This window comes from Peromyscus californicus, unplaced genomic scaffold (assembly GCF_007827085.1).
Source record: "Peromyscus californicus insignis strain IS unplaced genomic scaffold, ASM782708v3 Scaffold_3__1_contigs__length_106647218, whole genome shotgun sequence".
Taxonomy (NCBI): domain Eukaryota; kingdom Metazoa; phylum Chordata; class Mammalia; order Rodentia; family Cricetidae; genus Peromyscus; species Peromyscus californicus.
Window position 1 is genome coordinate 23,809,084 of NW_026294551.1, and position 23,676 is coordinate 23,832,759.

Genomic DNA, 23,676 nt, shown 5'->3' on the forward strand with positions numbered 1-23,676 from the left:
GGAGAGAGAGGCAGCTGGGTCTCTGAATTCAAGGCCAGCCTTGGTCTTACAGAACAAGTTCCAGGACAGTCAGGACCACACAGAAAACCCTGTCCTGAAAAACCAAAAAAGATTAAAAAGAACATCACGGTAATCCAAACAGCAGACAAGGTGGGCCTAAGTAGCCGTGGTAACAGAGGATGATGGACTCACAAGGTACTTTCAAATAAACTCTCATTTATTGGGTGTGTATGTGCATTCCACAGCACGTGTATGGATGTCAGAGGACAACGTCCAAGGGTATGGCAGTGCACATCTTCAATCCCAGCACTTAGGAGGCAGAGGATAATGGATCTCGGTGAATTCCGGGCCAACCAGGGATATACAGTGTGACCCAAAAAGGTGTTTGTGTGTGTGTGTGTGTGAAAGAGAGAGAGAGAGGGAGGGAGGACACTGGAAAGATAGCTCAGCAGTTAAAATTAGTGGCTGTTCTTCCAGAGGGCCATGGTTCGATTCCCAGCATCCACATGATGGCTTACAACGATTCCTAATTCCAGTTCTGAGTGATCTAAAACCTAAAACCTTCCTCTGTCCTTTGAGGGTGCCAGGCACACACATGGTAGGCAGACATGCATGAATACAAAATACCCATACACATAAAGTTGTATCTTTTTAAGAGAGAGAGAGAGAGAGAGAGATCTTTTAGGAACTGGTTTTCTTTCACCATGTGGGTCCCCAGGATCGAACTCAGACTGTCAAGCTTGGTGGTGAGTGCCTTAACCCATCAGTCACCTCCCTGGCCCTCACAAGAAATATGAAAAGTAGAAGCAATGTGAGGGAGCTGGAGGGAGAGTAGGTAATATCCGGTATACAGTTTTGGGGGTTCTGATGGGGGATGCAAGGCCTCTCCCTATGTAATGGAGGCTGGCCTTTAACTCCACTCTACTCCAATCTCCTGTTTCAGCCTTTTATTGCCGGGATTACAGACCCACCCTCCACCATACCCAGCTGTGATGTGGACCCGCAATAACAAGGTTCCCAAGACGACAGAAAGGCCACTTGCCCCAGGGCAGAAGGTTGTGGGACACCCAAGAGAGGGCAGGGGCTTGCACATGAGTGCTGGGGTCCACTTGAGGTGGGGTCCAGTGTGAGGTGCTGGCACGGACGTTCTCCATATTTTTCTGCTCACTAATGTAGCTCCTGGCACCAGTGATGTGGCAGACTCTGTGCTCACAGCTACAAGGTGCTAAGGGGACCTGACACTGGCCCTCATGATCGAGCAAAGATCTTCCAGATAACTGGCACCCAATGTAGAAACCAGGGAGAAGTAACTTCATGGCAGAGAGATGAGACAGAGAGAAGGAGCCACAGAATGAGGCATTCAAAGGAAGGAGGAGAATGCCATGAGGAAGGGGACATCTGAGATGGAATCTGGGAAGAGGCCACGTTAAGATCCCTAGCTTTAAAAAAAAAAAAACCTCCCTTGAAGGATGAACAGGATTTCCGAAGCTAGACAGAAAAGCTGGGGTGAGGTGTCTGCTCTGGCAGCCATGAGGTCGAGATGCAGGTCAAGGAGGAACGCAGTGTCCTGGGGCAGTGAGAGAAGGAGGGAGCGAAGGCTCTGGCTTGCAGCAGGGGCTGGGACACTGGGTGGCGGCTGCCTGCAGGCTGTGGCCTCATTGCTGCTCAGTCTCATCTCCCATCCCCAGCTCCCTCAGGGCTTTGTGCTGCGCAAGCCCTTAGCAGGTGTGGGCTGAATCCTCACTACCACCACCTCCACCCCCAGCCTGTGCCAAGCAGGGCTCCCTTCTCTGCCCACCCTCATCCGGAAGGGACAACAGACAAGAGAACATGAGGCCGGGTGCCAGACTAGACATCAGGTCCTAAAACAGGGCAGCCATCCCTGAGACAATACCCAGCTCCGCCCCTCCCCTGTCCTCACCGCTCTTCAAGGTACTTGAAGCTACTGGAGGCCATGCCCAGCAAGCAGGTCACTGTGGCCTCACAGTAAGCAGCCTGCCAGAGGCAGATCGGAAGGGCAAAAAGACTCAGAGAAAGGTTGAGTGACCTGCCCAAGGCTGCACAGGAAGAACTGATCAGAAAGACTTTTGTCCATGAGCAAGTAGGGGAGCGGTATGAGCCTTCAGGCTGGCTGATGTTTTCAGCAACTTGGGGTCCAGCTGTGCAGGGGAGAACCTGGATTGCTAATGCCCCCAGGGCTAAGGGACCCCCAGTCTATCCTAAGGAAGAAGGCACTGTCCTAACATTATTTGGAGAAGGTTCCCATCTCCTCTCTTGGGATCTGATCCTATTGCCCCGCCCCCAACACACACACACACACACACACACACACACACACACACACACACACACACACACACATTCGGATGCTATAGTCCCAAACACACACATATCCAAAGGCAGCCTTGAACCGCACTGGCACAGGCGCATGGCACACACCCCTTGGCAAGAGGTTGGCCACAGACCCTGACTGGCCTAAGAGGAAGACAGGCTTCCTCCCCTGTATCCCCTCTCCAAATCCATGCTGGCATCCTACCCTGAGAGAGCCTGTCCATTTATCCCTCCTGGGAGATCAACAGTGGGGTGCCCCATTTTGAATGAAAACCCCGGATGAAGGTGTTTGGGCTGACTGCATTTTGGACCCCAAGAAAGGCATAGCTAGGCAGCACCCTGTCCCCGAGGCTGTCCTCCTTATTGTCCTCGGAAGAGCAGAAGGTAGGGGCAACAGCAGAGCACGGGATGGGGAGAAAAGCGCACCCCCTCCTTCCTAGACCTGGGCTCTGGGAAGACAGGGAGGAGGAGGAGGAGGAGGAGGAGGGGACCACATCCCCACATCTAGATAAGTACCCAGCCAACATGTGGAAGGAAAATCTGTAGCCACCCTGTCAGGTTCCTGTCCCAACTCTTCTACTGATTGCTTCTAACTTCCCTGCTGCCCCTCCCCCCGCAAACTGCAACAAAATATGAATAAGAACTACGGCTTTTACACTGTGTTCCCTCAGAGTCTGTCTGGGGATGGGAGGAGGCGGCTGCGGGCGGCTGCTCATGCTCTTGCTGGGCTGCAAGAGGGCAGAGAGGGGTTGAGTGGGGGTGTGAACAGATTGTATCCACAGCTTCCAGGGCAGGATGGAGATTTTTTTCCTGGGCCTCTTATCTTTCTCTCTAGTCCTCAAATCCAAAACACAGAAAGAGGAAGGAGGGGAGTGCAGGGGGGGGGGAGGGAGTGTCCTTCCCTGCGCCCCCTACTGGGAAAAGTCAGAGGCAGGGTCTCCAGGCACCAGGACAAGATTCAACAACACTGAGGCCCCTATACTCTTGCCATGCCCCAGAGTGTCCCCCACAGTCTCCTTCTAAACCTGCCTGTCTGGATGGTGGGAAACAGACCCGCTTTATAGCTCCCAGGATAGCTCTACTGCACAGTAATGGCTCATCATCTTCTACCTTCCTTTGTCAAGGAGTGCAAGGTGCCTCTCCAGGAACAGTCCAGGGGAAAGTTTGTTTTGTTTTGGTTTGATTTTTTTCGAGACAAGGTTTCTCTGTGTAGTTTTGGTGCCTGTCCTGGATCTTGCTCTGTACACCAAGCTGGCCTGGAACTCACGGAGATCCACCCGGCTCTGCCTCCCGAGTGTTGAGATTAAAGGCATACGCCACCACCGCTGCCACCACCACTGCCTGGCAGATGAAGGTTTTGAAGGCACAGATAAAGTCCTGACTCACAGTAGGTGCTCAGCAGCCTCCCACTCTACCGGGTCACATGCCAGGCACACACCAAGTATGCCTACACTCTCTGGATGTGCCTAGCCTAACTTGGCCCTCTTAGGGATCTGGTAAGGTCCCTGTGTTACAGAGGAGGAAACATGCCAAGAGATCACCCTAGAAGTGATACGATGTCCAAGCTTTTAACCTCGAAGCCCAAGGAGTTCCAAGGGTGCATAAGAAGACAAAGTCCACCATGTGTTCTCAGGCCGGGAAACACAAGAACGTTAGAGATAGTGTTCTTCTTTTCCCAAACACATGCTGAAAGAAGGACACACCCCCTTAGGCCCTTAAACCAGGAAACCTCTGCCCTAAACATGCCCCCAGCCACCCCACAACACACAGTCCCAGCATACAGACTGACATTCCCCTCCCAGCTCTGGATTTGATGCTTTTCAAACACACTGAATTCTAGAATCCTCTCATCCCACACACACGAGCCATTAATCCCCCTTTTCAACATATTCAGCCTTGACCCCCTGCCCCCCAAAACCACAACCCTGACCCTCCTTATACTGCACACACAAGTCTAAGCCTCCACAGTAAACACACCAAAGAGCCAAAGCACCACAGGGAAAGGAGTCGAGTGCTATCTCTGGGGCCTCCACCCTGGTTCCCTAGGAGACTAGCAACAGGACAATACCTAGCCTTGCCAGAGTGACCTGAAGAGGCCTTCATCCTCCCACAGGTCACTTGCTCTCTGCAGAGTTCATGCAAGACACCTAGGTGCAACCTAGCAAGAGGACCGGGAAGGGGAGGCCATCGGGACACTCTGTGATGCTGTGGGACTGGAGCAGGGAGCCTGGGAGGTGACCAGGGTGTGTCAGCATGGCTGGCTCCACGCAGACATGGAAGAAAAGCCACTGCTTCCCACCTGCTTCCCAGGAACTGCCTGACCCCTGTCCTAGTCCCAAGGAGAGGCTAAAGGTGGAAAATTCGTAGCTGTTCCCAGGCACCCAGAGCTCTGCAGAAGGAAGCTGGAATGCCTGGCTGTCTCAGACCCAAGGCCAGGCCTCGGGTCCCTGGTCCTAGAAGGTGCTGGAGGCTGGGGAGTAGGGAGGAAGAGATGTTGTTGTTTACTACAAGAGGGGGAGGGGTGGGAAACCCACAAGCTCACAGAGGAGGGGGCAGGAAGAGGGTATTGCCTAACCTGGGTGGAGAAAGCCAAAGAAGGCTGCCATTTGCCCGAAATATGGGCACCCCACCCTGGGAGTAGGTTACCAGGGTGGGGGCTCTCCCCACCCACCTCTAAGAAAGAGGAAGGAGCCTGCAACACTCTGGGCAAAGGCAATGAGTTTACTTTGTCTCTGCACAGGGCTCAGATCCCAAATCCCCTTGCAGCCCCCCTCCAGTCAGTCTGTCTGTCCAGCCCCTCATTACCATCACATGGAAATGGACAAGTACTTCAAAGGTACCAGCTTGCAGGAACCCTTTCCTGGAAGAAAGTATAATTCTCCCAGCTCCTAGGATGGGTGACAATAGGAATTCTTGCTCCCTTCAAACGCAGGGAGCTTTTGTTTTGTTTTGTTTTGTTTTTTCGAAACAGGGTTTCTCTGTGTAATCCTGGCTAGCCTGGAACTTGCTCTGTAGACCAGGCTGGCCTTGAATTCAGAGATCCACCTGCTTCTGCCTCCAGGGTGCTGAGATTAAAGGCGTGTCCCCGCCCGCCCCCCCCTCCCCCACCAGACTGCAGGTAGTATTTTTACACAGGTGCACTCGCCCAGTGCCCCAGTGCCCAGCAACTCTGTTCACCCCATCAGCGCGGACCGGCACCACCAGAACAGGAGGCGGTTCTCAGCCTCTCCTGTGCAAGGTGGAAAGAAGGAAGACAAGGGAGAAAGCTAAGGCTTGAGGAGTTGCTAGCAGGGAGAAACTGAGGCAGCACCTGTCTGCTTCCTAGCCCCACAGCATAAGGGATTGGAGACTTAAAGGAACATGGTCATTGACTATCTGCTCCTGAGGGCTGGTGGGGCTTGGGGGCAGGGAGGGGGGGCTGCGACAAAGCCAGAGGCAGCGATCCAGGAAGCAGCGGTGGCTGTGGGCAGATGGCCAGTTGTGGGCAGTGAGGCGCCCAGCCAGAGCCTGCCCCAGGGACAAAGAGACTCCCTGGCTCCGAGGAGAGAGTGCTGCCCCCACACCAAGAAGGGGGCACTGACCCAGCCCCAGCCGGGCACACGGGGCAGTGGTGCCAGGCAGCTTGCCCATGGCTGTGGGAGGGGCAGTGGGTGCCAGGCAGGGTGCTTAGTCCCTGCCAACCAGGAGAGGTGGGACACGTTTCCCAGGTCAGCAGCTGACCAGCCAGCCAGCCAGCCAGCCAGCCATGGCCTGCTCTCCTGCATTCTACCCCCTCCTGCCCCAGGCCAGGCCCAGCTCCCTCCTCCTAGGCCCTGGCCTGGAGCCCAGCTGGGCCCTGGGGGCCCGAGTTACTGTAAGCGGCCTGGCAGGCCCCAAGCCTGGACTCTGCCAGCTGGCCATAGACACTGCCACCTCCCACTACCTGGCTTGGCCAGCTAGGGGAGGGTACTGAGACCCCCGCCCAGCCAACTTGTGACCCTCATGGCCGAGGGTAGAGGCAGAAAACACGGGCCCTGCCAAGCCTGTGCATGTGTCCAAGGCCAGAGTCCAGGCAGAAAGCCCCCATGGAGTCCCTCCCTGTCCTTCTGGGGCGGGGGAGTTGGCAGGAGGAGGGCAAGGGCTCCAGCTGTGCTGAGCAGCCCTGGGCTGGCTCTTGAAGCCCTGTCCTCAGAGCACTGGAAGGGGGTGGGGTGGAGGTGGGGTTCACTCTCACTGTGGAGAGCTGCCGTCCACCACCTAAGGCTGAGAGGTTTGTTTATCCACCTCGGCCGGCCGGTGGCGGCCGGGCCTCCGCATCCATGCCTCCTCAGAGCTATTTATAAGGCCCTCAACAGCACAGCACCAGGGACACAGGGGACAAAGAGGGACAAAAACATAGGAAGGAACAAGATGGTTTCATCTCTCCTCCACCACCACCCTGACATCAGACCGCCACTGATTGGCCAGCAGCGGTGGGGCCATCTTCCAGCTCCCCGCCACATGCACACAATGGTCCCCCTAAGTCTAGAAAAGACCTCTGCCAGTCACTGTGGCTCCAGCAGAACAGATGTGTCCAGGAAGCCACATCCTGAGGCCTTGCCCCCCTCCACACTCCCCGCCCCCACGCCTCCCCTCTAGACTTACTGGCTGGGGACGGTGTGCTGTATCCACTAACTGGAAGCTGGTGCTGGAGACCGGTGAGAGCGCTTGGAGGGGAGAGTCCACCCAACATGGGGGGGAAGAAGAAGGCGTAGGGGGGCACCGGGTACCCATTGAGGTGCCCGCCCCCAGGTGTCGGGCAGGAACTGCTATTGCTGGCCATACCAAGCGGGTCCCAGTCACGGCAGGCAAACAGTCTGGCAGGCCGCTGAGATGGGCTTCATGCGGTCTCTCCTCCTCCGGGCATGGGGCCGGGCCCCGGAGGGGGTTTGGGTGGTCAGCCCACCCCCACCCCCTTCTGTCCCTGGAGCTGCAGTCCAAAGTTAGTGAGTTGATTTCAGCCTTCTGGAGCCCCCTCCCCAGCCAGGGGCCAGGTGGACTGGGGGATGGCCCAAGAGTCGAGTCGATATCCTTTGGTTTAAGCAGTTCTGTGAGAAGACACTTTCGTAGGAAGGTCCAGAGCTGGTCTTCAGGGTGTCAAAAAGGATGCCACTCCCAGAAGGGCCCCAGCTAGGCAGCTGGGGGGTGGCATGTCCTGTGGCGCTGCAGAAAGAGGAAAGACAGGTAAGTGGGCACTGAGCAGGCGCACGGGATTCCCCACGGCGCTCCCCAACCTGGGCAGCCAGAGATTTTCCTGTGGCACCCAGCTGAGCAGACACCTGGCACCATGCCTGGCTGGCAGGGCCAGCCTAGGACCAGGGCCCAGACACTGCTGGGGGTGTCAGGACAGCACAGGCAGACTGGGAATTATAGGGACAGGGCCCAGAGTATGGGAGGACCTCTCACCCAGAATGTTCGAGAAAGGGTCCACACAGTGCCACCCCAAAGATCAGTGCAGCTGAGGCAGGCAGCTGGCCCTCCTTCCCCCAGTGTGGGTTACCTGAGGTCAAGATACACAGAACGTGTGCTGCCAGGGAGGGGGAGAAGCCGCTTCCCCAAAGCGTTGGCACTTCTCAGAAAAATGACTCCTAAGTTGGGGGGGGCTCTCAACACCACTTCCCCCCTAAACCTAAGACCCAGCATCCCAGATCAGTACATCCCCCCTTTGAGGAGGAGGCCCAATTCCATAGACACTCAGGGAAATGGATCTCCAGGTCTCCTAGGCAACATCTCCAATACCGAACAGTACAGGTGGCCCTGAGAAGCCCAGCTGGCCCTGGGGAGCTCTAAGTCAGGAAGGCAAGGCTTGCCCAGGATGGAAGTCCCTGCCCCCAGCAGGCAGCAAGAGAGATTGAGTTCAGACTTCATCAGACTTCCATCTGCAAAAGCAGCACATAGGGGATGAGGTGGTACGTGGACAGGACACGCAGGACCAGATGCTCCTCTCAGCAGGGTGTACACAGATCCGCACCCTTGCTGAACAGCTGAGGCCAGAGGGTACACACAGGTAACACCTTGGGGCAGACACACAGCCGTGACGTACAGATTCCGTGACGCGGCCAGACAGGCAGCAGCAAAGCAGAAGGGGAAACGGAGAAACCGAGCTAAGGATTCTTCAAATCCATTTGAATGTCGATTATACACATGTATGGGGACACGTGTTGAAAATAAACATATATATATGTAATATATATATCATACATATACATATGATAGAAGAGACACAAAAATAATCACAGTCAATCAAAACCAGCTCTTACTTCCTTTGGTCTCCCGGTCAGGTGCTGTTCCCGAGAAGACTCCTAAATGTCTCCACACTAGGATGGCTGTGACCAGGTAACAGGGCCTAGGGATTTGGCTCTGTTGGTAAATGGCTTGCTATGCAAGCATGAGGACCTGAATTTGGATACCAAACAACCCTGTGAACAGCCAGGCACGGCGTCACCCACCTGCAGTCTCAGCGCACTGGCGGGGCAGAGCCAGGGGGACCCCTGACGTTAGCCAGCCAGCCAGCCTAATTGAAGCAGCGAGGTCCAGGTTCGCTCCAAGACCCTTTCTCAAAAACTAAGATGGGGAGCTATTGAGACAAGACACCCGAGCAGGCATGGTGGCGCACGCCTTTAATCCCAGCACTCGGGAGGCAGAGACAGGCGGATCTCTGTGAGTTCAAGGCCAGCCTGGTCTACAGAGCAAGTTCCAGGACCGCCAAGGCTGTTACACAGACAAACCCTGTCTTAAAAATCCAGAAAGGGAAGCCGGGCGATGGTGGCGCACGCCTTTAATCGCAGCACTCGGGAGGCAGAGACAGGCGGATCTCTGTGAGTTCGAGGCCAGCCTGGGCTACCAAGTGAGTTCCAGGAGAGGCGCAAAGCTACACAGAGAAACCCTGTCTCGAAAAACCAAAAAAAAAAAAAAAAAAAAAATCCAGAAAGGGGGGGGCACCCAACACTGGCCTCTGGCCCCCACATACACACACATACTTGTGCACACATACAAGTCAGATAAAAAGTACTGGTTGAGAATATGCAGAAATGAATCCGCACACGGCTGGTGGAAGTATCGAACACTGTAACTGCGTTGCAGAACAGCTGAGCAGTTCCTCAAAAACTTACACACGGCACTAACACACTTAGCAAGTCCCGCTCCTAGGTATCTACCCGAGAAACAAGACAATGAAGTCACGCACGCACAAAAAGGGTTGTGTGTCCATGTTCAGAGCAGGGTCACAGGTCAAAAGGGAGCCGTGAAACCGACCCATAGGTCTAAAATGGTGGATCCCCGACACACTAGAGTAGTTCTGTGCCAAAAAAAAAAAAAAAAAAAAAAAAAAAAGAGAACAAAGAACTGACAGACACACAAACATGACCCAACCTGGAGGACAATACAATTGCCAAAGATCATCGTTGTGTGACTCGACTTCTAAGAATGTCCAGGAGAAGCAGCTCTGTGTGCATAGATTTGCGGTTACTAGGAACTAGGGTGTGAATTTGAGGGAAATGAGAAGTGACAGCTAATGGGTATGGGAACTTTTGGGGGTGGTGAAAATGTTTTAATGTCGGTGGTGGTGGCGGCGGCTGCATGACTCTATAAACCTGCGAAAACCATGCGACTGTACGCCCTTTGTCTTTCTGGCTCTCACTCACTAAACCACTCAGGCTGGCACCGAACTTTGCACTCTTTCTGTCTCCCCCTCCAGAGGGCTGAGAGTATAGGTCTGCACCACCCATGCTGGGCTTAAACTGTCTACTTTAATGGGTATACAGTTTTTGTGGTGAGTGAGTTAATATCTCAGTAAAGCTCTTTAAAAACAGACCTACAGAGAGCTAAAATAAGAACTGTCCCTGTCCGCCGGGCATGGTGGCGCACGCATTTATCCCAGCACTCAGGAGGCAGAGGGAGGCGGATCTCTGTGAGTTCAAGGCCAGCCTGGTCTACAGAGTGCCGAGATCCAGGACAGCCAGGGCTGTTACACAAGAGAAACCCTGTCTGGGGGGGGCGGGGGGAGGAGAAGAATTGTCCCTTTCCAACATTCTCCCATCATCCCTACTCCCCAAACTTAGGACATGCCAGGTTCCGAGCTCCAAGCTCCAGGCTTAAACCTGGAGACCGGAGGATGCATATAAAACCAGCATTTGGCTGGGGACCAGGAGGAGAATGAGGGGATTCTTGCCAAGGCCACTGTGGAAGAGCACTGTGTCCTCTGCCGACTGTCCCAGCCTGTATCTTCTGTTAACTGAGGAAGACAGAGAGAAAGGGGACAGGAAGTGGCCACAGAAGCAACAGCTGCCAGCGGAGTGAGATCTGCACTGTGTTCACGACCATGATCTCTACCATAATTCATCACACCAACCACTGGGCCTCACTCCTGAATGAGGTGTCTCCTTCCCTTCATGGACTGATGACTGATGTCAGAGAAAAACCGGGGGGGGGGGGGGGGGCTCCACCTACAGGGCCACTCTGTCCCCCATCTCCCATGGGATCCCATGCAACAGGAACATGGGCTGAGAGAGCCAGGCTAAGGAGGAGGAGGAGGAGGGCTGGTTGACGTCATCACCAAGTGTCTACACTCGGACCCTCGTACAGATACCCCACACGCTTGCAGAAACTCACACATGCAAGCCTACAGAGGACATCTGGGTGGTCAAGAGCACGCCTGCTGCCCCAGGTCTGTGTGCAGGCAAGCATGGAAGCAGAGTCAGCCTAGAGATGGCATGTCTCCACACCGGGCCCCAGCCACACAATGAGTACAGTCCAAGACTTGTGTGCATGGGCTCCTGTATACACTCGCAGAAGACACACAACTGTGGCCTTACAGTCTCCCAAGGTGCACGTTCTGTTCCCAGGCTTCACACAGCCTAGCTTACCCATGGACCTGCTTCTCATGCTAGGAGATGCTCTAAGATCCTCCCTGTGGGCCGTCCCCGAAACTGTGGCCCCCAACATCAATCGACATGTACCAGGATTCCCCAACTCTCAGGTGGACTCATGTCTACACAGAGGCTTACCTCCCTATAGGTGAGGCCTAAGAGGCAGCTGATCAAAGAGAGGCCACCAGAGCCAGGGCTGAACCCAGAAAGCTACTCACTCCAAACCCCAGGCATCCTGACCTTACCTTGGGGGGCGGGGGTGTGTGACACCTGGCTCAGACTTTTCAAGGCCCGGTCTTTCACATTCTAGAATCCAGCTTTGCCCACACAGAATACCAATGGTATCTACCTTAGAACGAATGCCTCAGGTCTCTCCCGGAAGAGGTGTGTTACCCAAACACACACCTCTGGGGAAAAGTCTGGAAGGTCGAAGAGCCTCCACTAGCCTAACCCAGCTGGGCCTACACACTTCAAAGTTGTTCAGCTCCCTGAGGGAAGAGGGAGGGCCTCTCCGATGAGGGTGGGGACAAAGGTCACAGAAATGGGCCAAGGGCCAGGCTACCCAGGGAACAGGGGTAGGCAGGGGCAAAAATGGGGAGGTGGAGCTTCCAAGGTCCTTCGGGAGCCATGACCCTCACAGAGGTGCCCGCACCCTGGCCCCTCGTACCCAGGCCAGAGAATTTAAACCAGAACCCAAGAGTGAAAACAAGCCACCCACATCTCACCCCCACCCTCTGCCAGCGAGAAAAAACCACAGACCTGTACCTCCAATCCATTGCGCCCAGCAGAAAAAGGGGTAAGAGGCAGGAGGGCCGCCAGCCATGCACCCCTTCTTACTGGGCTCTTTAATCCCTAAAAGGTATCATGATCAGCTGGCACCTTCACACACACACACACACACACACACACACACACACACACACACACACACACCATGCACATCACTCCAGAGCCACACACTTTATGGAAAAAAAAAAAAAAAAAAAAAAGGTGAGAGCCGTGGCAGCCATGAAGATGGAAGAAAAAAAAACCCCAGAGGTCTGAAGTGTCCAATCTCAGCTCTGCCACTCTGGGTGACCTTAGGCAAGTGGCTTAACCTCTCTAAGCATGTTTACTTGCCTGTGAACTGTCTCCCTTGATAAACGAGGTCCTGGAAGGCACCTAGCACCGCCTGGTGCAGGGAAGGCACTTAGGTCTCCCTCCCTGCATCTCTCACCATCACCTGGGGTCCCTGGGGTCCCTGGGGTCCCTGGGCTCTCTGCCTCGCCCCAACCAGGGCCAGCCTCTGTGGACAGGCCTAGCAGGGAACAGTACCCATTTTTCTGGATCTGCTTCCTCCCAGACAGAGGGGAGGGTTGTGGGGAGAGGGATATCTGGGGTGTGGGCAGAGGCCTGACCACAATGCTTTCCCAAATTCCCTTCTTGTATTTCACAAACCAAAAAAGGGAAATCTTTGGATTTGGGGAGGGAAGAGAAATAGACCGTTTCCTCCCGTGTCCTGGGGAGAAAGAACTTAGAGGCCCCCAAACCTAGCAGAGCCGCCTCCCGGGCCTTCCTTTTTCACTCATCCCCTCCACGCTGTGCTCCTTCGAAGAGAGGGTTCCCCAGGGACAGAAGTCAAGCAGTTCTGCTTCATTCGTATTCTTTGAGACAGGGTCTGCTGCCCAAGCTGGCCTCAAACTAGCCGACGACCCTGAGTTTCTGATTCTCCAGCCTCCACTTCCAGAATCCTGGTGCGGTAGACATGCACCACCCTGACAGGTTTACACGGTGCTCGGGGACAGAACCCAGGACTTCCTGCACGCCAGGCAAGCACTTTACCAAGCAAGTTACATGCCCAGCCCCAAGCAGACCGGGGAGCTTAAAACAAGGGGAGATGGGGGTTTCCTAAGCATTCGAGACAGTTAATGAATCATATGCAAATGAGACGCAGAGCTCAAACGCAACTTGGGTGGGAGGGCCTCCAGCCCTGGCGAGACAGACAGGGGAGCCAAACGTCCTCCGGACCCCCTACCCTGCCTGGAGTTGGCTGAGCTGGCCAGGCAGGGGCAGGGCAGGACAGGACCGATTTCAAGCTACAACAGTGGGCTAGAACTATTTAAGGCTTTCCAGGAAAAGTGCTTGTACACACCACACGAAGCCACAACCTCTCCCCTCCTACAGAGCTTCATCTGCAGACCGGGCTGGGACGCAGTTATGAACACTACCCTCTTTTCTCCCAGAGTCCTCCCAGGCATAAGACTACCAAAGGCAGAACCAGGCCCAGGCGGAAGGCACAGGGCTTCCCCACCAGCCCTACACACTGCCAGCATGTGTCTCTACAGCTAGGCCTGGCTGGCCAGCCTGCCCCAGAGTGGAAAGGCAGGCTCTGAGCATGTCCTCTCTAGGGGGTCAGCGAGGTAAGAATACAGGATCTTAGCTGGGTGCTGGTGGCACAGGCCTTTAATGCCAGCACTCAGGAGGCAGAGGCAGGCGGATCTCTGTGAGTTCGAGGCCAGCCTGATGTATAGAGTGAGTTCCAGGCCATCTAGGGCTACACAGAGAAACCCTTTCTCGGGGGGGGGGGGGGGGGGGACGGGACAGCATCTTGCTGCTGGATGTCAACAGTGCCCACATTAAGACACCGCGCCTCGTCCCACAAGAATGGTTCTCCTACGTCTCCTATTTATACTCCACAAAACCAGAATTCTGTCCCAGCTCCCAGAAGTCACATATCAGCTGTGAATGACTGGCAAATATGAGGCCAGGACAAGTTGGGTCCCAAGAGAAAGGAGTATGGACTTTACCATGCCCCACCCGAGCTCCTGAGGGACATATTCAGGACTTCCCATGCACAGGGTGGCCAAGGGGCCCATCCAGAACCAGGGCTGTAACTGGGTCTTCCATGGAAGCAGAGAGTAGGTGAAAGGGCAGGGGGCAGCCCAGGCCTACAGGAAGAGGGGGCCAACCCATGGGGAAGGAAGAAAACAGGAAGAGGAAGAAATGAGCCTGCCTTGGCCACAGCCAGACCACAGGGGTGTGTGGACAGTACGACAGCAACTCTGTCTATGGGGGACCAAACGGGCACAAAGGGGACCCCCCAGCCTGGAAACCACCCATGTGCATACCCAGCCTGGCACGGGGCTTTCCCCACCCCCACCTTGGCAACTGCACCCCTCAGCACCTCCACCATGTAGGAAGCACAATCCACTCATAGTTAGGGGAAGGTGTGGGGGGGGGGCGGTCAGAGAAGCAAACAGGGCGGCAGCAAGGAGAGGTGAGCTACATCTCTCCCCCCCACTCATCGCCTCAGCTCAGCCCCAAGCCCAGGCTGCTGCGTTCTGAATCCTAGGGCACACTGCCAATAGAACTGGATGCTACCAGTCCCCTCCCTTCATCCCTCCCCGGGGACCCAAGCTGCAGGGAAGCCAGGAACACCCCCTCCTAGCTCAGGATATCCTTTTGGCTCTGACCCCAGACCAGGTCTGAGTCAGACTGGGCCCTGCCCCACAACCCCACACCCTAGGACCCCCCAGGAACTTCCTACTCCACAGGGAGCCCCTCAGTCCAGCAGGAATCAGGGGGAATCGCTTCCCTTCTCCATGCCTAGCCAAGCAGAGAGGCCCACGTTAGGTGGGGGAAAGCTGGTCACGGAGCTCTTGGGCCTTCCCTTCGAGAACAGAGGAACAGAGCTCGCTGAGGCCGAGAGAAGCTGGTGCGGCGGCCCTGTGTAGGAGAACCAGCTGGCTGCCGAGCTGCTTACTGTCTCCCCACCCATAAAACTTCAGGGACCTGGTGGCCCACGGCCCGTCTATGCCAGCTGGGATCCCAAGAAGCCACAAACTCTCCAGGGAGGGAGGAAGGTAGGGTCTATGAAGCAAGTCTGAAAAGGCAGCAGGACTCAGAGGGAGGGGACGCCGCCACCAAATCAGTCTCACACAGTCACGGCCACAAGTCAGTCTTCCCAACACAGTCTGAGTAGGTGGCTGTGACTCCTTCCCACAGACAGAAGTCTGAGGGCCCTAAGGGACCTGAGTCGTCAGAGACCACACACACACACACACAGGCTCAGCTTGAAGGGGCCCCCTAGTCAGGCCTCCCAAGCACCCCCCTCCCAATGGTGGGCCTTGAGGGGAGGGGCAGGTCCCTCCCCACAAAAACCAGGGGTAGTGCCTACGGCGGCCATCACCATGGCAACCAACAACAAACATCCCAGGAACCACAGTGGGACAGGAAGTGGTGAGCACGTGACAGGAAGACCTTTCCCCCTCCCTCACTGTCAGGGGGTGCTGACGGGAGAGTTTGCAGCCCTTGAGGGGGAGTCAGCTGTCGTCCCCCAACATTCCCCTACCTGGAGCTGGAGAGAAGAGGGGCCTGCTGGAAGGGTGGCCCCTCCCCACCACTATGTGCACGGTCAGTTCATACGGGGCTCACAGTGCCCTCCTCCGCCTGCCACTCAAGGTTACCCCCTCCTCCCCCCGCTCCTCTCCACTTCCTGCCGTGACTGGAGATCAGAGAACTCCATGCCACAGCTTCCCCTTCTCAAGTCTCGATTCCTGGGCTGAAGGTTTCGCTGTGGGGCAAGGGACAGCAGGGCTAGGGGCCTGCAGGAGAGCCCAGGGGGCAGATGTCCCAGGGGGAGGGGCCGGGAGGGGCCACCCACTAGGTGTGTACTCACTGGCACACAGCGAGTAGGTCACCGTGACACACCGAGGCTGCCTGACCTTAGGCAACTTTGGGGAAGAGGGAGCCAGGGCCAGAGGACCTAGCCAGCATCCCATGTACCCCACATGGGTCCTATCCAGGTTCACTTGGGTTTTCTAGTGGCCTCCGAACAGGCAAATTCCCAAATGCCCAGCCCCTACCGCCACTCCCCTGCCTTTTGTGCTGAGGAATCCCCGCTCCCTGTTCCAAGGTGCCCGCCCAGACGAGGGCACCTTGGCTGAGGTGAGGGGAATGGAACCTCCCTCCACCCCCCTCCCCTTCTCTGCAGATGTCCCAGGCTATATTTAGCTCAAACCGGGCGGCCAGCCAGCCCCAGACTCCCCACCGGCCGAGAGCTGAGCTCCCAGTTTTTATGCAATTAAAACATTAAGAGAACCACCCCATTTGCCTCCCCCAATGCGTGCACGCGTGCACACACACACACACCATGCGCGCGCGCGCGCACACACACACACATGCACACCCACATGCACACACACTGCCCTGTCAAGGCAGGAGAGCTCTAAGAACTTGAAGGGGGGCTGCCTAACCCTGCAGCAGCCAGTGATGGGGTAGAAGGGTCCTCGGGCAAGACAGGAGTATCAAGGGTAGATTAGGTGGACACTTGCAGAGGTGGGGGATGGGCTTTCCCAGTTCCAACCAGAAGGGATAGGCAAATCTAGAAGAGGCTGGGGGCTGGCTGGAGAAATCCCACCTGTCATTTTGCAGCCCCTCACGGGCCAGCTCCAGTTACAAGGCTGGAGTTGGCAACAGGTGCTGGCCAGGCTGGCAGCAGCTTAATCCCCCACCAGCTACTGGGACTGAGTGTGGAGCCTGGAGGTCCAGCAGGGAGCTTTTGGGGCAGGATGCTAAAAGGAAGGAGGTATCTCAGGGCAAACTAGGGACCTCTCCAGGAGGCAGCCCTTACGTGATGGAGGGACCAATGGAGCCAGGCAAAGCCTACCACAGTACCTATTTCATCTCCCCTGTGATGCCAGGCCAGCGGGCGGACTAGAGTGTGGGAGGTCTGTCTGCCTGCCTGCCTGCCTGCCTCTTCCTCCTCCTTACCAAATTCCTGGAACAGGCAAGGGAGGTTACAGTTGCAGTGAGAGGAAAGCAGGCAGGCGGTCCCAGCTTGGGGGGGCCTGTTGGGGGGGGGTGAGGACCAGAGAAGGAGGCAAGATCCAGACAAGAGCCAGACGAAGTCAGAGACACCCACACCCAAACCAGACTAGGGACACACGCACCAACGCTGACACATTCTCACACTCTGGGCCAGGTCCCCGCATGCCGCCCACCCTGCAGGGACACCCAGACACCCTCAACTAATCCTGCCAATTCCCAGAACACCTCCTGGACACACAGGGAGAGCCAGGCCCTGCCCTGCCCCCACATCCCACAGAAACTGTGTGGGCTCCAGACAGCAGCAGGAGGGTGGAGAGGGAGACACAGGAGGAGGAAAGGCGGCAGGCGGCAGCTAGGATGTGTAGCCAAAGCCTCGCAAGCTGGGGGTATCACTGGCTCCACTTCTTTCTCAAGACTCAGTAAGTCATGACAACCTTGGTCATCTTGCCAGAGGCTCTGCCAGCTCCCCACACTCCTAAAACCACAACCGCCACCAGACAGGGGTGTGGGGTGCTGGGAGTGGATTATTGTGCCTATTTGTCAAGGGATAGGATTACCTTCCTCAGATGTCCATCACCCTAGATCCTAGGCAATGCTCCCCAAAGACCCCACTGAGGGCTCAACTCAGCTCTCCTCCAACTGAGAAGAGGTCCTTCCCTGCTCAGGCATCCCAGGGGACACGGATCTGAGCAATAAAGCTTATATCATGGTGTGTCCTCCCCTCATATCACACAGTTCTGAGGACCGTCCATCTAAAACCTCCAAATCTGAACAGAGTGACCTGGTGAGAAAGATCCGGGAAGGCAGAGCCAGCTTTAGAGACCAAATGGTTAATGGAAGGACAGTTCATCTGGGTCTGTCAGTGCCCCCCAAACAGACCTGAAGGCCACTTGGTGTTCTCACCCCCACACTAGACAGGCTGGCAGGAACAACGTCATGGCATGTGTGGGTGACTGTGCCCCTCGGAGGAGGCACAGGGGTGATCAGGCTGCCTACAGCTAGCTTCCTGCCAGACTGCCACATGGTTAGGAGTAGGAGGTGAAGGAGAGAGGTATCCCAGGGTGGCAGCAGGTGCATTCAGGGTCAGACTAAAGAGATGGAGATTTGGGACTATGGCAGGACAAGGCTGGTTCCCAGCCCAGAGGCCACTGGATCTGAGAAACCCCTCCAGTGATGGCCTTCTGCATACACTACAGGCTCACACCCTCCAAGTGCCTGCAAATCCACCATCGGAGGTTCCCAAGGGCCTACTTGAGTCTGACCCCATTGACCTCTCTGCTTCACGGCCCAGACTCCCAGGCAGTACTGATGCGCCAGCCCCTCGAAGGGTACCATCTCTCACAGCCACCAACTCTGTGACTCCACATCCCTCTTCCTCACAAGGGAGAACCACTCAGCTAAGGCCAAGAGCTCTTCTTGTTCCCTCCCCCAGACTCATTTCCACCCCTCCCAGGGGAAGCCCCAAGGCTCCAGGCCACCCCCACTCCAACCCGGGGCCTTCCCCAATGTGTCTCCACACAAAGCCCTGGAGAAGCTGGAGGAGTGTGGGGGCCTGAACCCTAATTTCCTAGCAGGACCTAGGAGTCCTTACTAGGTCCCCCCAAATCCCTCCCTCAAAACTTTTGCCTGGGGGAAGCCTTCAGCTAGAGAAATGGGATGGCACTCCTGAGTCCCCATGCCGGCAGGGTGAATCAAGAGCAGAACTGAGAGTTGGTATAAAGAGCAAAGGGCGGAGGGAACAATTCTGTGGGAGAGCACACACATACAGATGTGCACACAGTCAGCAGGCAGAAGGGAGCAATCTGGCTGCAAATCGGGAGCTGGCACCAGGTAGGAGCAGGGGGTACCCTCCCTTCCATGCCAGCATGCTGGGCATCCTACCCAAGACAGGGTGGGCAGCGAAGAAAACAAAAAACAAAATCCAAGAAACTTCTCAAGACTGAGTTGGTTGTTGCCTTTTAAAATCATTTCCATATGAGTCGGCCCCCACCCCCAGCCTAGCACACTGGGGGATCTGTCCCCCTTTCCCACGAGCAGCCTGACAGCAGGGCAGTGACCAGAGAGGAAAGGGGACACAGTCAAACTGATCTGCCAACCACCGCTCGACGTACACACATCTGGCTAGCAGCTTCCGAGCCTCGTGGGTGGCACTAGATCCCAGACATCCTCAGCAAAGCCAGGTCGGTCGGTCTGTTCTGTCCTTCCCTCACCCCCAAAAGGCTCCCACAACCTCCAAGTAACACAAGACCCCGGGCGCATCTCACCCAACTGCACTGGCACCCGCACCCAATTCTGACGGCTCCCCCACACTCCAACCGAGACACCAGCTGAGCGGGCCCCGCCCCCCCAGCCAGTTCCCTCCGGTGGGGGTGGGCCCCCTGGCTGATTCTCCCCAAACCACAGGGCGGCTCAGGTAACAGAAGAGAGAGTAGGAGGGGGCTAGTCCGTTGGGCATCTGATCTCTCCCCAAACAGGTTTCAAGAAGTCTTTTTGTTTGGTTTGGTTTCGAAGAGAAAGAGAGGAGTTCCCGGCGGTGGATCCTCCACGGCCGGAGCGCTGGGGACACGCACGGCAGACGGCCGGCCGCAGGAGCCTCAAGGCTGCGCGCGCGAAGAGGCGGCGCAGACGGGGCTCCCCAACCCCAGACACGCCAGCGGCAGGCTGGGAAGCCCAGGAAACCCCGGGTCCCCGGCGAAACCACCCGGCGCCGTCCCCGCCCGCCCGCAGCTCCCATCCAGAGCAGGCCACCGGGCCCCCGATACGTGAGAGAGCCGAGGGCTCCCCAGGATCCCGGGGGAGAGGTTACCTCGAAGCGAGGGGATGCAACCCGTCTGGGTGTCTGTGAGCACAGCGTCTCCCCCCAAGCCGGCGCCTCGGCGCTGCGGGGAGTCAGGGGTGTGAGGTCCTCGGAGAGGAGCCGTCCGGGGGGCCGCGGCTCAGGGGCGCGGGGCGACGGCAGCGGCCATGGCGAGTCACGTGCGGAGGCTGAAACTTTACCCAGAGCCCCAGACTAGGGGGGCGGAGGGTATGGAGCTGGGGTGGGAGGGAGGCTCCCCCTCTTGCAAGCCCGCCCCTGCCTGCCGCGGGCCAATCACTAGCCAGGGGCGGGTTCTCAGGCTCACACCCGCCCCCCCTCTCCTTAATAGACCCAGGGAAGGGCGAGCCTTAAAGGAGACGCTTCCAGCCCGTGACGGCTGGACCGTGGGAATCTGGGAGAATCCCTCCCTCAAAACGCCAGAAAGAGATTCAGAGCGAGAAGGGGGGGGGAGAGTGTGAAGCTCAGAGAAAAGAGTAAAAATAAGACTCGGCAGAGAAAGAACCTCAGCGTGCGGTATCCTACACACTCCCTTCCCCCAGCTACACGCCCACACTCACAGGGACACACACATCACACACACCTACTAAACCTGGGAAGAGAGGAGGTGGTGTAATGTGCAAGAGAACGAACGCACTGACTCCAGCCCAGCTGTCAGGTCTTTGTCTCTCCTAATCACAGTCCTCCGGGGTCAGCTGAAACTGAAAGCTATCTGACCTTGAGCAAGCCACTTCCCTTCTCGGGACCTTTATATGTCTCATCTGCAAAGCCGAAGTACAGAGAGTGGACCGTCTTCCCGATGCGACTGTCTTTCCCCAACACCTCTCCAGCTCGAGTGGGTTAGAGGAAGCTTCTAACTCAACTCCAGCCCTCCGAGGAGCTTCAAATACCATCGCCCAAAAAGACAGCTCTTGGGTCAGCCAGGAGCACCGTCTCCATTCTAGAAGACTCCACTCGAGTGGACAGGGCAGTTCATGCATGTTCCAGGAGGACAGGATCTGAATCCTACTCCATCTGCAGACCTCAGTCCCCAACTGTCACAAGCCCCTTCCCAGCCATTTAGGAGACTAAAGTCCCCACCGTTAGCAGTCCACTGGAGGAGGGTGGGTCCGCGTGGAGCGCCTCCCTCACGGAGTTCCTGGGCAGAGGAGTAGCAAGTGCCCCCACAGGACATCCCACTGGAAAGGGAAGTGCCACACGCCCAGGCCTCCACCCTAGAGAAGAGACACTCAGTCTGACCAGGTGGCCCAGTTTTCAGACTAGGAACAGGAGGTCCGAGGCCCGCATTGGATTTTTGTCCACGGTTGCATCGGTTGCTGAACCCGGCCTAGAATTGGGGTATCTGCTCGTCTCTCTCTGGCTCTGCCCCGCGGCCTAGGAAGGTAGCACAGGCCAGGTTGGTGGGACGCTCTGCCCAGAGGTCGGACGCAAGGGAAAACTAGGCAAAGCAGAGCCGTGCTTCCCCAAGCTCTTCCCGCCCGCTGGGCCAGAGCAGTCTCCCGCTCCTGTCTGGATTTCCGCCGGTGCTAACCACCCGCCCCGCCCCTCCCTCCTGCTCCGTCCCGTCCCGTTCTGTCCCGTACAGATCCATCCACAAACATGCGCTCAGCAGGCAAGAATGCGCCAATGGCTCCCAGATGTGGAGGCCGACGCTTAACCCCTTCCCCTCCACGAACTCCCTGCCCTCCCCCACCCCCGCACTCCCCTTGAGCCTTCTAGCTAGAGCCCCACCGTCTTCAGGGGCCTCCATCCAAGTGAGGAACCAGGCTAAGAGGGGGCCTAGTCCACCTCTAGCTCCCACAGGCTCCTCCCAGCCTAGATCCTACCAGACCAAAAGGTAAGAAGGTTCATGGACAGGAAAATTCAAGTGTGCATGCACAGAGTTACACTGCCTCCCCGCTGGGCAGCCTTCAGGCACACCTGCCAGCATATGGATTCAGGTACACTCTTGTACACACACCCTGGCACAAATGCATAATCCCACACACATTCATGGCGTGAATGTGTGTGTGTACACCTCAAAGACAGATATGCACACCCAGCACAAAAAAAGCACCTACAGACTTGTGTATATATACAAGGGCATGAAGCAGAGAGTGGACCATGCTTCTGAACAGGCGTAGCTGTAGATCCATGTGGAGATGATGGAGGAAATCCATGCTCACACAAACCACTTCCTATAGGGGTCAGGCACATACAAGATCAGACACACAGCCTGCACACCTTTGGGAGGCTTCCTTCATGCCCAGGGCATTGGTACTACAGGTCCAAAGTCCAGCCCTACCCTCCTCCTACTGCAGAAGTCCCTAGGTGTGTGTGTGTGGGGGGGGGTGCAGGAGTCATGAGCCCACAGCAGCAGCAGTTGTGTTGGTCTCAAAACAGGGCTCCCACCCACTTCTGCCAGGGATGCTGTTTCAGGAGAACAGAGAAGTTAGAATATAGCAAGAGTCTAGGAAGAGAGGAGCCCTGGGGGGGGGGGCTCTTTAGGAAAGACTCCTAGGGCCTCTACTATCCCTGCACAAAGGAGACAGGCTGTGTGGGGGTGGGCAAGACACTTCTTCCCAAGACAAGAGTCCCTCTTCAGATTAGTGGAGGCCAGAGAGGGCTCGGATAGGTCATGACAGCTGTCCAGTGACAGCTCCCAGTCATGAAAGGAGTTTCAGCCTGTGGGAACTCCTGAAGAACAGCATTAAGCCAGGATGTGGGAGCACACACCTGTAACCTATAACACCAGCAATTGGGGTGGATGGTCCAGCAGGAGCACTGCTGGAGTTCAAGGCCAGTTTGGGCCAGCCATGGCTACAGAGAGAGACCATATTTCAAAACAGAACAGCCAAAGAATAGCATTACATTACGTCAGGCGTGGTGGTGCGTAGATATGACCTCAGCATCCTGGGTGAGGTGGGAGCAAGCATTAGGAGTTTGAGGACAGCCTAAAGTGGGAGAGAGAACACTCGCAAGTGCACGCAAGCGCCAAGCAGTGTCTGAAGAAGAGGGCATGAGGAAAACTTGTCTCTCCAAGACCACCTGGAGGTGGGTGAGGCCAGAGGTACTTGCTAGAACCAGCCTTAACTCGTTCCTCCTCCCCCAGCCTCCCGGCTTATTTATCCATAAGGTATACTTCCCGCGATTATCTTGGATCCACTTCTTTCGGTCCAACACGAGTCCCGTTCCCATAGTACAGAATAGGAAACTGAGGCTCAAAGAGAAATTGCCAACCAGCTGGATGTGGTAATTCATGCTTATAGTCCCAGCCCTTGGGAGACTAAGACAGGGGTTGGCCATGAGCTCTAGGCAAGCCAGGGCTACTAGTAAGTTCCATGCTGGCCTGGGCTACAGAGTCAGAACCTGTCTCAAATGAACAGAACAAAACAAAAATGAGCCAGGCGGTGGTGGAGCACACCTTTAATCCCAGCACTCAGGAGGCAGAGGCAGGCGGATCTCTGCGAGTTCCAGGCCAGCCTGGTCTACAGAGTGAGATCCAGGACAGGCTGCAAAGCTACACAGAGAAACCCTGTCTCGAAAAAACCAAAAATCAAACAACAAACAACAACAACAACAAAGGAATTGCTTTGCCAAGGTCGTGCAGTCCGTCAGGGCAGATCTGGGATTCAAACTCAGCTGTCTGCGCCCAGCGCGGCCATCACCCCTACACTCCCCGTTTCCTTCAGACCGAACATATCCCGCTCTGTTCTGAAGCCTGCTACTTCCTCCTTTACCTCAGCAGAGCATGTGGAGGAGGCATCACGCTTGCCTGACTCTGCAGGTTAATGGGTAGCGCCAGGAGATGAAAGAGACCAGGGAAGACACTGGGGGTACACATATAACCACCACCCT

General features: G+C 56.3%; 1 protein-coding gene across 2 annotated transcripts in view; it reads right to left on the bottom strand.

Annotated features, from left to right (window-relative positions):
• Rara (retinoic acid receptor alpha) overlaps positions 1 to 23,676 on the bottom strand; it is a 46,824-nt gene that overhangs the window by 17,285 nt on the left and 5,863 nt on the right. Inside the window, exons 1-2 of one of the 2 annotated variants that reach the window (XM_052757519.1) lie at positions 19,831 to 20,053; positions 6,955 to 7,512 (exon numbers count right to left, since the gene is read on the bottom strand). In XM_052757519.1, coding sequence (XP_052613479.1) covers positions 6,955 to 7,132 — 178 coding nt within the window. In that variant the 5' untranslated portion in view covers positions 7,133 to 7,512; positions 19,831 to 20,053. Of the gene's footprint in view, positions 1 to 6,954; positions 7,513 to 19,830; positions 20,054 to 23,676 lie in introns of those variants that run through there. The other variant, XM_052757518.1, reaches the window with a different exon arrangement.